At 41.6% G+C, this 19,075-nt stretch overlaps 1 protein-coding gene across 1 annotated transcript in view; it reads right to left on the bottom strand.

The window, feature by feature from the left end:
* Nucleotides 1–19,075, bottom strand: part of PTPN2 (protein tyrosine phosphatase non-receptor type 2) — a 148,875-nt gene that overhangs the window by 75,155 nt on the left and 54,645 nt on the right. Inside the window, exon 2 of the mRNA XM_082258979.1 lies at nucleotides 12,687–12,720. Coding sequence (XP_082115105.1) covers nucleotides 12,687–12,720 — 34 coding nt within the window. The remainder of the gene's footprint in view (nucleotides 1–12,686; nucleotides 12,721–19,075) is intronic.

Genomic DNA, 19,075 nt, shown 5'->3' with positions numbered 1-19,075 from the left:
GTGCGGAGAGGAGGTTCCTTGCATTTTACATTTATGTTAGTTTTTTTCTCTTTTTCCCTCTCTTTTCATTTTTAACTTATTTTTGATTGGTTCTATCACAAAGGGGGTGACAAGCCACAGAATTAGTGTCCATAAAAGGGAAAAAAACAAAAACAAAAAAAAAAAACAAAAACTTTCTATTATTGCAAGCAAAAGAAAATTTAAATGTTGGGTTGTCCCAAGAAAGGGACTAGAGGGGAAACCTTCCAATGGACACTAGTTCTGACCTGCAGGGCCCCAAGGTATTCTCTTAACTTGATTTCCCTTCACTTTCTGTTTGGCTATGGGACAGGGATTGAAGGGAAATCTCAGTTTTCAGAAAGTTTTTCCTATAGTTCTTTATGTTTTGGATAGAGTGGAGAGGGAACAGAACATCTGTCAGGTTTTACAGCTGTCTGTCTGAGATTATGAGATTACCTTTCCCATTTGTCTTGTTTACCATTATCTTTGAAAGTGTAAGTACAAGAAAATCTCAAATATATGGCTGCCATCAGAACAGTTATAGAAGAGAAATCTTCTAATGGGGGCATTAGTTCTGGTCACCTTGGTGACAACCCAGGGATTCCCTCACTTGAGTGTTTTGGCTACTGGACAGGAAGTGAATGGAAAACTTCCCAATGGGACAAAAAAAAAAAAAAGAAAGATAGAATAAGGGTGGATTATAATTCCTATCAAAAGATGAAAGAAAAAGTTTTGCTTTTATGGGACCTTCGGATAAAAAGCTGTGCTGTGGATGGGATCCAGTCGCCTTAAGGTCAGTAAATTCTGACCTTATTGAAGCATACCCATACGGATAATTTGATCCGGGAACCCTACGCAACCAGGCATGTAACCAAAAACACAGAAATAGAGAGAGGGAAGGTACCCTCTCTGGAAGGTTGCTAAAGAAGAGCTCACAGGGATTGGTTTGTGCAAAAACAAAATATAACCTTTATTAAATTTGGGTGCAGTACATACAAAAAATAATATGGAAATCAATAAGATAGATACAAAAAATAAATAAAAAACTACCTAGTTACAGATTGAGACTCGGTAGCTGATGGCCGACCCCTCGGGTCGGTGTCGGTTGTGCATGAAATGCAAATGCATCAACCTTGCCTGGCACCTGTGGCACCTACTGGGGTTCTGTTTTAGGAGCTTACTATGGGGAGCGGGTGACGTATGATAAATTCATTTGAGTCACCAATTTACTCAACCCTATGTGTAGAGGTGTCTACTGCTCTGTATCCAGTTTATGTAAAAATGGTGTGTACCTTGGAAAAGCTTAATGGTGAGTATGGTAATGACCGGCAGAGGGCAAACGGACCTGCTTAAGGTAAGCAAGGACTGTCCATGTTCGGGTGATATAGAATGCACATAATTGCAACCAATCTAAGATTTAAGGAAGTATATGGTATATCACAAATCTAAATATACACATAAAAAGGGTGGCCACCCGACATGTAAACAGTTGCTGATTCCCTGTGGAGATCTCAGGGACTGTTCGGCACTTCCATAGTCATAGGGACAGAGAGTCCAATCATGTGATGGGGGTGGTATATGTATCACCCGGTAGATATGGGACACGGACAAGATCTTACTGGATCTACAGTTGGCGGGGGCAATGAAGTATTGATGGGACTTCAGTCTCAGCCCGTGGTGCACGGAGGGAGCAGGCCAATCCGGAACTGGGGAGGTATTACCAAAGCAAAGATAGGGATACAGGATATATCTGTCTTAAAGTGTGTGTAGTGATACTGATCAGGGATGGGGCCCACCTAGTCAGAGGAAAAAGGGTTTAATAGCGGTGATCCATCCATAATCCTGGGTCAGTCCATCAAGGATAAGTAACATACAGTGTCTGTGTGTGGGGATCGTATCGCTCACCTTACCTCTCTGATTGACTCAAATGTGGGATGAAGAAGTCCAGTACCTCGACGATAAATAGTGACAACACAGAGAATAATTTATCTAGCATAATAATCCCACCCCCCCCAGCCCAGAACATCAGGGAGACTACTGTGAGTGAAGGTGATCAAAAGGTGATTAACCTTTCCCAATTTCCATTAGAGACCAGACATATTAAACTTTTAGGAAGAGGCCTATCTTTCTCACCAAGTGAGAAAATGGACCACTTCGAGGTCTATAAAGATGTCTGCCTATACCTAAGGAAAGTATACTACAAATTGCTTTACTCTGTTGAGGGAAGCAAGAGTGAAAGTAACCATATCACTGACCCAGTGGATCTAGAAGCCCTTGAGATACTGAACTCCCTATTAGAAGAATCTGAACCAGGGGAGGAACCACCCCAAGAAAACCTACCAGGCCTACGCAAAGCAAACATCACCATTCGCTCCACATCCATGCCCAAGTTCAGTAGTAATAAGTGGCTGGGAATTTTTCTCTCCTTGGTAGAGGAGGACCTCAAAAAGGTCAGATGGGATTGGTCACCCCCAGATAATATCTCTAAGGAAGAAAGGAGGGCCCTCTACGAACTGAAACATGCCACCAATTTAGTAATCAAGAAGAGCGATAAAGGTGGGAATGTTGTACTACTATCCGAGGAGATGTATGAGAGTGAGATAAGGAGATTACTCTCTGACACACAAACCTACAAGAAAACACCACAAGATCCTTTCCCAAGTATAGTAAAGAGACTTAATGAAAAACTTGATTTCGCCAAGGAGGCAAATTTGATTACGGGTAAAGAAAAAACTTTCCTGAAGATTGTAGATTACAGCATTCCCACCTTCTACGCCATTCCCAAGATCCACAAAAACCCACTACGACCACCAGGGAGGCCCATAGTGTCAGCTATTGGAGGCCCACTTGAAAGGATAGGGAAATATTTAGATTCCCTAATTAAGGAGCTGGTATGGGATTTGCCATCCTATGTAAAAGACACTGGTGATGTCTTGAATAAAATCAAGGACCTATATTTTGAAGAAGAGGTATTACTAGTAGGGATCGACGTTGAATCACTTTATACGTCGATCCCCAACGAGTGGGGGATTCTTGCGGTATACCACTTTCTGGAAAAAAACTTTCCCCTCAATGGAGCACAAAATGAGTTCCTCTTGGAAATTCTGGAATTCGCGCTTGGAAATAATTATTTCCAATTCCTAGGCCACTTCTACCAGCAGGTCAGGGGCACAGCCATGGGAGCACCATGGGCACCCTCCTATGCTTGCCTCCATTTAGGCATGTGGGAGGAAGAGATAGTCAGGGCCTCATCTATATACCACAGCCATGCCTTAACGTGGCTGAGGTATATAGATGACGTCCTGATGGTCTGGAAAGGCACGGAATTGCACCTTGAAGAGTTTATGGATGAGCTAAACACCAATAATCGCAACATCCGCCTGACATATACAGTAGATAAAAAGCAGATCTCATTCCTTGATCTCAACATCCGCCTGCATGAGGGCAGATTGCTGACATCTACATTCAGGAAAACTACTGCAGCAAATACCCTACTAATGGCTGATAGTTCTCACCCTGAGCCTCTGAAAAGAGGTATACCGGTGGGACAATTCATTAGACTCAAGAGGAATTGCTCTGAACATGGTGACTACTTAGCGGAATCCCGTGAATTATACAACAGGTTCAGGGAACGTGGGTATTCCCACAGGACTCTTCGGAGGGCCAAAAGAAAGGCGGGTCTAAAAACTAGGGAACAACTCCTAAAACCCAAGGACACCAACATGACTGATCAGAACCCGGCAACACAGCCTCGACTGATCACGAGATTCGGTAGCCAATGGCAAGAGGTCCGGACAGTGCTGGAGAGACACTGGCATGTCCTACAAAAAACCGATAGGTTGAAAGATATAGTAGGCCCTAGACCATCATTAGTTGCAAGAAGGGCAAAAAACCTAGGGGACCATCTCATGCACTCTGAGTTTACCAAAGACAATACTCAGAGAAGCTGGCTCACTGATCTCCCCAAAATGAAGGGCATGTTCCCGTGTGGACACTGCCATATCTGCCGCTTTGTCGAGAAAACGGATGTTTTCACGGATGCATTTGGCTCTAAGGAGTACAACATCACCTCCTTTATAAATTGCAGTACCTCACGAGTACTGTACCAAATCATATGCCCCTGCAAGAAAATATACGTAGGGAAGACCAAAAGAACCCTTAGGATAAGAATAGGCGAACATCTTAAGAGCATTAGGCTCAAGGAGGAAACCCCCATCGCCCAGCATTTTCTTGAAACACATGGAGGTGATGCAAGAGGGCTCAAGGTGAAAGGGTTCTGGACCCTTAACATCTCGGCACGTAGGGGTGACTTCGATAGAATACTCCTACGTGAAGAGAAAGCCTGGATCTTTAGGCTAGGCACCCTAACACCGTCTGGACTGAACAATGAGCTCAGTCTTAAGGTATTCCTAGATCCTTAGTGCACCCATTTCATGGAGTAATCAGATGGTTAAGCCACTAGGACCTCATCAAACTCTAAGAGGAGGAACACTGGCCCAGTCTGCTACAAAATTACATCCATCCCCAACCTGGCCCAATGGGCTAATATCCAGATACTTTGGTTAGCCCCTATGTGTCCTCTAACAATTCCTTCCTCCATGGTGTTGTATGAGGATATATATAGGGGCTATATATAAGAACCTCCCACAAAGAATATAGGGAATTTCGCAAAATAATAAATTTCCTTAATAATATATATATTTTTTACAAAAACAGAGACTCGATCCACCGATCCTCCATGCTAATGTCAAACATTTGATCTCCTCCGGGGGACAGCACTTTATCAGCTTATCAATGACGGCATACGTAGTACATAAATAGCTATGTTGCCATCTTTGTAAATTGACAAGCCACAAAGTCAGATACTTCGGTTAGCCCCTATATATCCTCTAACAATTCCTTCCTCTATGGTATATTTTCCTCAGGCTGTTTTCCATGTATGTATAAGTACCTCCCACAAAGAATATAGGGAATTTCGCAAAATAATAAATTTCCTTAATAATATATATATTTTTTACAAAAACAGAGACTCGATCCACCGATCCTCCATGCCAATGTCAAGCATTTGATCTCCTCTGGGGGACTGCACTTTATTAGCTTATCAATGACGGCATACGTAGTACATAAATAGCTATGTTACCATCTTTGTAAATTGACAAGCCACAAAGTCAGATACTTTGGTTAGCCCCTATATATCCTCTAACAATTCCTTCCTCTATGGTATATTTTCCTCAGGCTGTTTTCCATGTATGTATAAGTACCTCCCACAAAGAATATCGGGAATTTTGCAAAATAATAAATTTCCTTAATAATATATATATTTTTTACAAAAACAGAGACTCGATCCACCGATCCTCCATGCTAATGTCAAGCATTTGATCCCCTCTGGGGGACTGCACTTTATCAGCTTATCAATGACGGCATACGTAGTACATAAATAGCTATGTTACCATCTTTGTAAATTGACAAGCCACAAAGTCAGAATACTCTCATCAAGATCTGTACATATGTTTTTATATGTTCGTTTTGTTTTTAAATATTCTTTGCCACTGAGCACTTACAAATGTGATATCATTGTCTGACCACAAGATGGCGATAGTCTGCATTATGGGACAGCTGAAATCAATTGCCAAAAAAATCAGGACTACTATTTATTCTGCCCAAAGAGACTACACCATTTTAAGTTCTGAAGAAGCGTGCGCAGGGCACGCGAAACTAGTCAACTGGTCGACGCCAGCACCTGACAGGCACAGTAGGAAGCTTACCTACCTTCTAGAGGACCAGCACGGCCAGCACGGCACACCCACGTGGGACGCCAGAAGCAAGCAGCGCCGCAGGAGCGGTGGCATCTTACTGCCTGATACAGAGCATTGGAGTGAGAGAGCTTCCCGGCTGCACTTCCGGAGGTCTGAGCACCGGCCAGGGTGAGCATCCCATTGCAAGGGACAAGAGGAGACACACCATCCACTGTGAGTAGATGACTGATCAGAGGTACTGGACTTCTTCATCCCACATTTGAGTCAATCAGAGAGGTAAGGTGAGCGATACGATCCCCACACACAGACACTGTATGTTACTTATCCTTGATGGACTGACCCAGGATTATGGATGGATCACCGCTATTAAACCCTTTTTCCTCTGACTAGGTGGGCCCCATCCCTGATCAGTATCACTACACACACTTTAAGACAGATATATCCTGTATCCCTATCTTTGCTTTGGTAATACCTCCCCAGTTCCGGATTGGCCTGCTCCCTCCGTGCACCACGGGCTGAGACTGAAGTCCCATCAATACTTCATTGCCCCCGCCAACTGTAGATCCAGTAAGATCTTGTCCGTGTCCCATATCTACCGGGTGATACATATACCACCCCCATCACATGATTGGACTCTCTGTCCCTATGACTATGGAAGTGCCGAACAGTCCCTGAGATCTCCACAGGGAATCAGCAACTGTTTACATGTCGGGTGGCCACCCTTTTTATGTGTATATTTAGATTTGTGATATACCATATACTTCCTTAAATCTTAGATTGGTTGCAATTATGTGCATTCTATATCACCCGAACATGGACAGTCCTTGCTTACCTTAAGCAGGTCCGTTTGCCCTCTGCCGGTCATTACCATACTCACCATTAAGCTTTTCCAAGGTACACACCATTTTTACATAAACTGGATACAGAGCAGTAGACACCTCTACACATAGGGTTGAGTAAATTGGTGACTCAAATGAATTTATCATACGTCACCCGCTCCCCATAGTAAGCTCCTAAAACAGAACCCCAGTAGGTGCCACAGGTGCCAGGCAAGGTTGATGCATTTGCATTTCATGCACAACCGACACCGACCCGAGGGGTCGGCCATCAGCTACCGAGTCTCAATCTGTAACTAGGTAGTTTTTTATTTATTTTTTGTATCTATCTTATTGATTTCCATATTATTTTTTGTATGTACTGCACCCAAATTTAATAAAGGTTATATTTTGTTTTTGCACAAACCAATCCCTGTGAGCTCTTCTTTAGCAACCTTCCAGAGAGGGTACCTTCCCTCTCTCTATTTCTGTGTTTTTGCTTTTATGGGACACTTTAAATGGGTCCTTTTTGATGGAGACATCAGGTTTTGGCTACAAAGTGGCGGGGTGTCTAATCTCCAGCTTACAAACTTACAAGTGACTGAGTGGTTGTAAAGTCACCCAAATCATTCTATAGCAAATCTTAAAGGCTGCAGCACTACAAGAAAAACCTGTGGCTACTAATATGGCCTGAAAAAGGAGCAGGGATGCGCAAAAATGCATAGCCACGCCTAGAGCTGCACGATTCTGGCCAAAATGAGAATCACGATTTTTTAGCTTGGAATAAAGATCACGATTCTCTGTGTAACAAAAAAAAATTGGGATAACTTTACTGTTACGTTTTTTTTTTTTTATTCATTAAAGTCTATTAATTGCGTTTGAAAGACTGCTGCGCAAATACAGTGTGACATAAAATATTACAACAATCGCCATTTTATTCTGTAGGGTCTCTGCTAAAAAATATATATAAAATGTTTGGGGGTTCCAAGTACTTTTCTAGCAAAAAAAACAGATTTTAACTTGCAAGCAACAAGTGTCAGAAAAAGGTCTAGTCTTTAAGGAGGTTAAACTTCCTTTCTCCCTGGCAGAGGGAAGGAAAAGATACAATGTAATCATTTTGTTTATAGTTACTGGGAGACTAAATGCTGATAGGTGTTTGTTTGCGGGAGGCTTTTTTTTTTTTTTTTTTTTCCACAGCTGTTATCTCTGCAGCTATGCAAAGAATCGAGCATATGTCAGGTTTAGATTGTCAGGGGGGGTGAATAGAGATCGTGATTTTCATACGATTAATCGTGCAGCTCTAGCCACGCCCCTCTACAGAGGATCTTCCTAGTGTGATGTCACTTAGGCTCCTGCCCCCCTGATGCGCTCAATAGGTGGTTCCAGACACTTCCAAGTTAGTCTGTCAGCATCCAGTCCACAGCAGTGTTAATTTTGGCAGCAAATTTCAATTTAGTTTTAGTCTTAGGACTAAAATGGCATTTTAGTTTTAGTCCCATTTTAGTCTTCTGCAAGTGTTTTAGTTTTAGTCGTATTTAGTCGACTAAAACTCCAGTACATTTTAGTCATCTAAAACTAATTTTAGTCATCTATAATCGAATGGGTGTAGTTCAATTGTAATTTGTAATGCATTATTTAAGCATCTACAATTTCCAAACTCATTATATACTACTGCTGGTCCTGGAGTGAAAAATCTAATATGTTTTTATTTATGGTATTAAGCTTTGAGCATGCACCACTGTTAATTTTGGCAGCAAATTTCGATTTAGTTTTAGTTATAGTATTTTGACTAAAATGCCATTTTAGTTTTAGTCGTATTTTAGTCTTAAGACTAAAATGCCATTTTAGTTTTAGTCCTATTTTAGTCATCTGAATTGTTTTAGTTTTAGTCGTATTTTAGTCGACTAAAATTGTGTTAATTTAGTAGACAAATACACCAATGCAGCGGTTCTCAACCTGTGGGTCGCTACCCCTTTGGGGGTCGAAAGACCCTTTCACAATGGTCGCCTAAGACAATCGGAAAATGCATATTTCCGAAGATGGTCTCAGGCAGGAAATGCACCGCAGCACCGACACCTGAAAAAAAACCGCGGACGGCCCAACAGGTACACTGCGCATGCGCTGCTGCTGCTCGGGAAACCCCGTACACACTTGCCTATTCTCGGGCAGACGGCGCATGCGCAGTGACATGTTGGTGGCGCTATTTTTAAAGGCGTCTCACCAAACAGTAAGTGAGACCCCCTCCGCAGCCCCTGCATTTCCTCAGGAGATGCAGTGCTGCGGGCATGGTACAGGATTATTCTCAAGGAGAATCTCCTGTACCATGCCCGCAGCACTGCCTCTCCTGTACCATGCCCACAGCCCTGCACCATGCCCGCAGCCCCTGCATCTCCTACACCATGCCCGTGGCCCCTGCATCTCCTACACCATGCCCGCGGCCCCTGCATCTCCTACACCATGCCCGCGGCCCCTGCATCTCCTACACCATGCCCGCGGCCCCCTGCATCTCCTACACCATGCCCGCGGCCCCTGCATAAATTTGTAACAATGAAAATATATCCTGCATATCAGATATTTACATTACGATTCATAACAGTAGCAAAATTACAGTTACGAAGTAGCAACGAAAATAATTTTATGGTTGGGGGGGGGGGGGGGTCACCACAACATGAGGAACTGTATTAAAGGGTCGCGGCATTAGCAAGGTTGAGAACCACTGCACTAAGGAGTTCCACAATGGTGGGTTATTAATGAGCTTTTTTTTTATCCTAGCCCAGTGAGTTGCCAATTGTCTTTAACCTCCCTGGCGTTATTCCCGAGTGTGGCTCGGGGTTAATACAGTGCCAAAAGCAGTAACTCCGAGCCACACTCGGAATTACCCCACAATCACACTTACCTTCCACTGCCCATCCTCCCACTGTCCTCGCTGGGGGGGAAATCGATTAAAAAAAAATAAAAACAAATGACATGATACAGGGCAATCTGTTAGAATTACAACTTTGTATCAAGCCATTTTACCACAGGTTTCACATAGCGGTTTTTCCAGTGACCTGCCTGTACTTTTGCGGTTCTTTGTGCCTGGAAAATTGAAAACGTCCATGGCATCCAAAAGGAGTTTTTTGCTCAAAAAAGTCATTTTAGACGAACTGGAAAAAAGTGACAGTGAGTTGGAATTATTTGAAGAACTGAGAGATAGTGATTCGTTGGAAAATTCGTCACCAGGTACTGAAAGTGATGACAGCAACGATTCTGCGACGAAGCTCAGCTATGTGAGAACTTGGTGCTCTATTGACTGCAGTACAGATCAGGCAGCGCCCCCAAGATTCCTATTTACTGGAGCACCTGGTATGAAAGTTGACGTTGACCATGACAACTCCTTGGCATACCTACAATTATTTCTGACTGATGAGGTTATTGAAAAAATTGTTACCGAGACAAACCGGCACAAAGAGCAACAATTGGCTACGCATCAGAAGTTTTCAAGATGCGGAAAGTGGGAACCAGTGACCAAAGATGACATTTGGAAATTTCTGGGCGTAACAATACTTCAGGGAGTGGTGGAGAAACCCCTGCAGAAGTGGTATTGGACAACCATTACTTGGCACTCCATTCTTTGGCACAGTCATGTCAGAGTAAAGATGCTCCCTCATAATGAAAGATCTCCAGTTCGAAAACAATGAAGAATTTGATAAAACTACTCATCCTGCACCAAAACTAAAGAAAATTTGGGAAGTATAACAAATGATTCTACAGAATTTCCAACGGAGCTATGTGCCAGAAAGAGACATCAGCATAGATGAAAGTCTAATGGCCTACAAAAGGGAAGGCTCAGCTGGGTGCAATACATTGCATCAAAGAGGGCACGATTTGGCATAAAATACTACATGCTATGTGAATCGTCAACTGGCTACATTTGGAATTCACCTAAATACACTGGGGAAAAAAAACAAAATTTGATCAAAAATACAGCAATTATGGAATGACAACATCTTCTGTTCTTTCACTAAGTCCCAGTTCACACTGAGGCGACCTGTGAGGCGACCTGGTCGCCTCACAGGTCGCCTGCCATAGAGAAGCTGCGGACCCGTTCTAATAGGAGCGACACAAGTCGCTCCGACTTAGAAAAAGGGTCCGGAGCTTCTTTGGGGCGACCAGGAGGCGACCGCCATAGACTTCAATGTTATGAAGTCCGTGGCGGCCGCTCCGAGGTTGCGGCACGCTGCTCGCACCGCGACCTCGGAGGTCGCGGTGTGAAGTAGCGTCGCTCGTATGTGAACGGGCACTAATTGAGCCATTGCTAAATTAGGGATATTGTGTAACAACTGACAACTTTTTATACATCTCCTGAACTTTATGAGGTTCTATTGCAAAACAAAACTGATGCCTATATAACTAAGGGCTAACCGGTGCGACATGCCGCCAATGTTTGGCAAAAATGGTCAAGACAGGAGAAATGGTTGCCTGGCAGAAAGGCAAAAATGATGTCACTGCGATGGCGGGACAAGAAAGAAGTAAGCCTAATGAGTACAGGGCATAATATCTCCACTGTTATGGTACGCATGAAAGAAGTCACGAAGCAACAAGTAGTGATAGACTACAACACCATGGGAGGTGTCGAGAGAGCCAACCTAGCAATGACATTCTACCGAGCAATGAGGAAACAGCAAAATAAGTACTATAAGAAGATCTTCAGACATCTTCTTGAGCATTGCTTGTGAAATGCCTACATTCTGCTCAAAAAAAAAAAAAAAAAAGTGTGACAAGCCTGTGATTCATTCGTACTTAATTTGGAAAGTTGCCAAACGTATCTTTATGAAATCACCAAACACCATCAATGGCTGGGAATAGATCTGGACGTCGTGCTGTTGGCGCTGTCAACCCGGAACGCCTGACTGGTCGTCACTTCATGGACTACATCCCACCAACTGAGGAAAAAGTCAGCACCTACAAGGATGTGCATTGTTGGTTGCTCGAAGAGAGATGACAGTGGGAAAAAAATAAGAAAAGAAACCAGATTCTGTTGTCCTGATTGTGACGTTGGACTTTGTGCAGTCCCATGTTTCAAAATCTCTCATACCCGAGATGTTTACTAAACCATTATTACAGTGACTAGTAATAATCGCACCCCTTGTTTGTACACATTTCAGTATTTTTGGTTTGATCATTGAATAAAATTATTATAATTTATGATTTTGCATTTTAAAAAAAACTTTCATACCCGGGATGTCTACTAGACTCTTGTTTGGATATATTTGAGTGAGTTATTCCTAAGAATTGACGACCTAAAATCTAAAACAGATTGCCATGCAAAACAATGTACCGATTTTATATAAAAAATTCTGACATAATCAGACCGCCAAGGAGGTTAATAAACAAAATATTACTTTATTACTACACTTAGTTGGCACCCACCTTTTCCTTTTGTATATCTACAGAGACTATTTCACAGCCATAAGTGTTTCGGACTATCACACCCACACATTGCAATAACTTTTGTTTGGACATGTTTGTTAGGACATCTTCCTTGAACAAATAGTTTAAAAAAAACTTTACTATTTTGATAGCTTTGCAAATGTGCTACATTGCTTTATATGGATGTGCTGTTTAAAAATTCATTCATTAAATCATTAAATATTGCAGTTTATATTCTGTATTTTTCGACATAAAAAAGGGGGAAAAAAAATGAATGTAAACATTGAGAGAAAAAAAAAAAAAAAGCGGTGCCATTGAATATGCTCAAAGCTCATCATGCGTTTTATGATTAGTTGGAATTTAACAGAACCAAAAAGCAGTGTAATCCAGCCTTAGGGAAATTAAAAGGGTAAGAACTCTGTTACTGAAACTAAAAGGTTTACGTTGACCTTCCCTAGGCAACAAGCCTATGAACTACTAGAGACTGGAAACCACCAAATTATTAGTAAATCAAGCAAAAAGAAAGGAGGGTAGAACATTTAAAAAAAAAAAAAAACCCACACACACTGCCACACAGAATTGTGGCAGTACACTTATTCCTCCATTCGCGTTGGCCAAATTGTTTATTGACTTACAACGCACAGATTCATTTCTTACTGGAATATCACAGAGACACTTATGATTCACTCATCAGCTATTTTCAATGGGTTTACAGTAAGCTCCATATAAAACCATCTCTTGATAAATAAAATTGACTTGCTAAACAAATAATTCTAGGACAGGGCCCAAAGGATTTCCAAGGCAAATCTTTCACGCACAGTTATTCTTTTTACTGAAAGCAGGGCATATTGCAGAAGTCAAAAATTAAACAGCATGTGAAAAAAGTACCCATCATTAAAAATTTCTTTAAAAAAAAAAACTTAAATTTTTATACTCTGCTACATTTTTACTTTTGTTCGAGTCCACTAAGGGACACAGGAAATCTTAAACGGTCAGATTATACTGCTGCTAAAAAGAGAAATGGACATTGGCAAAAAAATAAAAATTAAAAAAAAAAAAAAAAAAAAACACAGCGCCATAGGTCAACACATTGAATCAGTCTTGAACACAAACTCGATCCAAAAAAAAAAAAAAACCACAGCAGTAATGACAGAGCATCTTTCTGAAAGAAGCAGCAGCCGCAAGAAACTCACAGGCAGAATATCCGGGCAATAGAGGGAGATTACCTGATTAAAGAGCAGGAGCCGGAGTGATGGGAAAAAAAAAAAAAATGAGGCCCTAGTGGTGGTAAAAGGCCAAAACGATCTTGGGTAAGGAGGAAGATGTGAATCTCAATACCACTTTGTCATTTTGCAAGACCAAAAAGGGTTATTTACAAGATGCGGAAACCAGCTAAGATATTCACCTTGCTGAGGTGATGGCAACAAGGAACGTAACCATGCATGTGAGTGGAAAGGGAAACATCCCCGGCTGGCTTGAAGGGCAGTTTTTGAAGTGCTAAGAGAACCAGATTCAGATCCCCGAGAGTCAAATGGAGACAAACAGGAGGAACCACACTGGAGACACCCTGCACGAAAAGCCTTGATCAAAGAATGGAAATCTAGCAGTGTTTGGAACAAGAGCTTTATAGACAGAGACCTGTCCCTTAATGCAGAGGGCCAAATGCTGGTTTAGACCCATCTGTAAGAAGGTAAGGATTTGGCCCAAAGATGATTTGCTGGGAGAAAGCCTCACGCCTCAAACCAAAGCAAGTATACCTTCCACATACAGTGATAGATCTTGTAAGAAGTACACTTCCTAGCTTTTAGAATTGTGTGAATAACTTATTCAAAAGATGCCCCTTTCTCTTAGAACCTGCAGTTAAAGCCCGCAACCCTAAAGAAAAGGGTTAAACCAGTCCTGAAACCAGTATATCTGGACAATCGGGAACAGTCCTGTTTAGTTTGTTTTTGGAGCTTCACATCCAGCATCTCCAATCTGTGGCACAAGTCTTTGAACACCTCCAGATGTAGGGCCTACTCCATCAGGTCTAGACACTACTAGCTGAGGAAGTACAGTACATCTGCCAATTATCTCTGTCTGCGATGTAAATGGTAGACAAAGCTGAAACAAAGTTCTGCCAAGGACAGAATGAGCCACATTTTTTTTGCCATAAGGAGACTACAGGTCACCCTCGATGGCTGACGCATGCCACTGCCATGGCATTGACTAAATCCTTAAGGGTATGAGGGAGATACCCCTTTGGGCAATCTTGAATGCAGTTTAGCCCAAAGACTGGAAGTTTTTCACCAGAAAGAGGACCAGGCACCCATCAAAGAATTCTATAGGAAGCAGCAGCCTGCATAACGTGGGACATCCTGTTACAGGTAAGGGATGTGGCCATAGTTTTAGGGTAAAAAAAATAAATACTTTTGGACTAAATCTTCAACTTAAAGGAGCCTACACTGGGAACAGCACTGGTAGGAGGCTACAGGACACCTCTCAAGCTTTAAAGTTGTGTTTACCACACCAATTAATACTGAAGAAGTCTCACTTTGAGAGTAATGCCAGAAATTGTTACTCCTGCAGCTTCATCCATCAAGAATTAGAGAAACTCAGTATCAAAAAGGGTCTCGGGGCTGAAGTGAAATCATCCTTGGATAGAACAGAAGGATGCCACTACACCAGACAGACCTAGGGAAAGTTAAGACTCTAGCAGAGGTCAAATTTCAGGACTATTGGAGCGGAAGATGAAAGCACCCATTACCAGGGCTATGGAAACGGAGTCTGAGTAAATTTTGGGTACCTGGAGTCGGAGTCTGCAAACAATGCACAGACTCAGACTAAATTTAGAATGGAATTTAAAAAAAAAAGCAAGTTTAAATGTCCCAATTCACAAAAAGTTATAATTAATGACTCAGTATAAGGAAACTTATAATTGGAGGAGGCCAAATGTAAAAAGGAAGAATTACAGAAAGCTCTGAAAGGACGCATTGTCTTCCTTAAAATGGATGCATGCACCTGTCACAGAGTCAATTATTTTGCTATTAATAATGTTAGATTTGTGGATGAAAATAACAAAACAATAACACAGACCCTCGGATTAAAGGACACTCAGGCACATCACACCAGTGATTACCTTCAGAAGTTAAGTGGAGGGTGTTCTAGAAGATTTTGAAATGACAAAGGAACAGATTTTATGTGTTGTGACAGATAACGCTTCTAACATGTTGAGCACAATTGAGAAGATGAACGCAGATGAAGAAGGTAACAAACAGATATTAGAGTTAGAGGAAGACAGCTCTGCAAGTATTGGAGAAAGTTTAGAAACTGAAGAGAATGCTGACATTTTTTTAGACAACTTTGTTGAAGCATTGAAGCTTGCTTCTATTCATCATATGCGATGTGCTGTTCATACACTGCAACTTGCCATAAGAGATGGATTAAAAGATCGCCATGCAGCTACACTAATTGGCAAATTACGGCAAGTAACTGTTGCAGCCAGGGCCCCGAAAACAGATGCAATTTTGAAAAGACGTGCAGGAAAAGGAGCCATTTTGGATCAAACAACTCGCTGGGGAAGCACTTATTTAATGGTGAAGCGTTTGCTTGAACTTAAAGAATTCATAGAAGAAATGGACAATGAAAATCTTGCATTAACTGAAAGCCAGTGGACACAAACAAAAGAGCTGGAGAACCTTCTTTCTCACCCCTTCACTGTCACCAAGAGGTTGCAATGTGACGATCTAACCCCAGGTAAATTCCTCTTAGAATGGAAAAGCCTGTTATATCGCCTGAACAAAAATGGAGGGTGAATAGCGGAGGGCATTGCATCTTCAATGATGAAAAGAGTCTTTTGCTGGAAAATGAAACCTTATTAGCGGCTATTTATGTCGACCCAATGAGCCGACTTTTGTTGAACAGTGAACAGACTGCTACTGGGAAAAAGGCCCTCTATGATGTAGCAGTCCGTATGAAGGGATTACGACCTGAAATACCTCCACAGGATGAAGTTCTTTTAAGCAATAGAGGTAACTCAGGATCATCTTCTTCAAATGAAGAATTAGACTTTGATTCCTTCTTAGACAAAATGGAAGTTGCTAAAGGAAAGCGAGTAGCCAGTAGTCCTGTGGTAATGACATGTATGTTGCCTTTCTTTCATTCAAGGAATATATAAAATACATTCGCATATTAATACAGAGGAGTCGGAAGTACAAAAAACGGAGGAGTCGGAACATTTGTCTACCGACTCCACAGCCCTGCCCATTACAGTGGGATTGGATCCAAAGTTTAGAATCAGACATTTTACTACGCAGTTAACCATGACCGCCTGCCAAGGTTATACTGCGGCAGGCAGTAGCTCCTGCTCGAACTAGGGGCGATGCACGGGGCAGGAAGCTCCGATTGCCGCCTGACACCCACGATCGTTCCCCGCTGAGAGAGAAGGAAGTTTACAACAGCTGACCGTTCTCCCTGAAATGATCAAAGAGCTCCTGTGATCCTTCTATATAGGAACACAGGTCTCTGATAATTTCAAAAGCCATACCCCCCCACAGTTAGAAACATGACACTAGGTACACATTTAACCCCTTGATCACCCAGTGTTAACCCCTTCCCTGCCAGTGTCATTATTACAGTAACAGTGCATATTTTTTAGCACTGATTACTGTACAAAATGTCACTGGTCCCCCCAAAAGTGTCAAAAATATCAGTTAGGGGTCTAATCTGTCTGCCACAATCCTGCAAAAAAACAACCCCCAAAAAAACCACACTAAAAATAAACAAAATCTTTCCCGTAGTTAGTAGACACGATAACTTTTGCACAAACCAATCAAAATACGCTTATTGCGATTTTTTTTTTTTACCAAAAATATGTAGCCGAAAACAAATTGGTCTAAAAATGTTAAAATTTTGATTTTTCCTTTTTTTTTTTTTTTTTGTTTGGAATGTTAGATGGCAGAATGTGAAAAATATCGTTTTTTGTTTTCCAGAACTGTCACTCTTTTTTTGTTTATGGTGCAAAAAAAATAAATAAAAATAGCACATGTAATCAAATACCACCAAAAGAAAGCTCTATTTGTGGGGGGGAAAGGACATCAATCTTATTTAGATACAGGGTCGCACGACCGCGCAATTGTCAATTAAAGTAACGCAGTGCTGAATCACAAAATATGGACTGGTTATTAAGGGGGCAAATCCTTCCCGTCTAGAAGTGGTTAAAAGCATTGCATCTCAGATTATGAGGCAAGACATTAAAAAGGTACTGAAAACCAAATCCCTGGAAGGAGACGTAGATCAGGTAGACAAAAGTAGAAGTCACTGTAGGCAGGCAGCAGCCACTTGCAAAAATCGCTTTTGCAAACATGGTTCTTGCATCAGGAACAGCAGCAGGAAGGTGCTTCCTCAATGCTTAACAGCTGGAAAGAGCACAAAACAGACTCCTGTCTCCGTGGAAGCCTATTGAGGAGAAACGCTGCGTCAGAAGTAGGAGGAGGAGTCACGCCGCCACTCTACACACCGTCGGTATTATACTGCAGACAATCCGCGGACACTGGTCGTTACAGGCACTATTCTTTAAAGATTTCTTTAAGTGTATTCCATCTTTTTAAATAAATTTATTTTGGGGATAATGCACTATTTGTGGCCTCCCTTGCTTTTCTCCCACATGTGGAATTGCTGTGGATGGTAAATCGAGTATAAGTGCCAGGAGAAACTTTCCCATCATTTCAGTACAGGAAGAAAATGAATATTTTGAAATGCTCTTCATTTCTTTTCATCTGGTAAGGAGCTGTCTGAATATTTGGTGGAGGGAATACTGATTCACCCTGAGTTTTTGAGGTGTTATCAGGAGTTTCTCGATAGCGATCATATATATGCCCTTTTGCATTTTCTATCTGGTAAGAAGCACATCTAGAAGGTGGTGGGAAACGGTCACCAACTTGTCGTGATCACTTCATCACATCTTCCCATCACTATTTTTTCGTTGTAAAAAGACTGAGTTTGTTCAACAGATATAGTGGACAATTTGTGTCATTAGGCTGTTGACTCAGCCTATGTATGGACATTCACCTTTCATATTGTATTCACCAGGTGGATAATTTACTGAGTTTTGGACATTCACTTTGGACATTCATGTGTGGTCAAGGTGCTGACTTAGCACATGTATGAACACTCACCAACCCTTGTTTTAAATTGTCGTCACGTGGTGGATAATATATTGAATCTTTGTTTATATGTATAGGTTTTAATTTATATGAACATCGAACACATTGTAGCGCACCAATCAACTTTCACATACATTTTATTTCCACACATTGGATCTTGGTAGCAGCACAACTTTATTATTATCAGCGCACTTTTTACATTTTTTTAATTTTTGCATAAATATTGGGACATATACACAATTCTAATATTTTTTGCTCTATACACCACCACAGTGGATTTGAAACAAACAATATGTCAGGTGAAAGGTGTAGGAATTACAACAGTTTGTATATGTGCCTCCCACTTTTTAAGGGACCAAAAGTAATGGGACAATTGGCTGCTCAGGTGTTCCATGGCCAGGTGTGTGGTATTCCCTCATTATCCCATTTACAAGGAGCAGATAAGGTCCAGAGTTCATTTCAAGAGTGCCATTTGCATTTGGAATCTGTTGCTGTCAACTCTCAATAGGAAATCCAAAAGAGCTGTCACTATCAGTGAAGCAAGCCATCATTAGGCTGAAAAAAACAAAACAAACCCATCAGAGAGATAGGAAAAACATTAGGTGAGGCCAAATCAACTGTTTGGAACAGCCTTAAAAAGAAAGAACGCACCGGTGAGCTCAGCAACACCAAAAGACCCGGAAAAGACCACGGAAAACAACTGTGGTGGATGACCGAAGAATTCTTTCCCTGGTGAAGAAAACACCCTTCACAACAGTTGGCCAGATCAAGAACACTCTCCAGGAGGTAGGTGTATGCGTGTCAAAGTCAACAATCAAGAGAAGACTTCACCAGAGTGAATACAGAGGGTTCACCACAAGATGTAAACTATTGGTGAGCCTCAAAAACAGGAAGGCCAGATTAGAGTTTGCCAAACATCTAAAAAGCCTTCACAGTTCTGGAACAACAT

Source organism: Pelophylax lessonae (genome assembly GCF_965119305.1).
Source record: "Pelophylax lessonae genome assembly, chromosome: 5".
Taxonomy (NCBI): domain Eukaryota; kingdom Metazoa; phylum Chordata; class Amphibia; order Anura; family Ranidae; genus Pelophylax; species Pelophylax lessonae.
The sequence above is the reverse complement of the archived record's forward strand: the minus strand, read 5'-3'. Positions and strand labels throughout refer to the sequence as shown.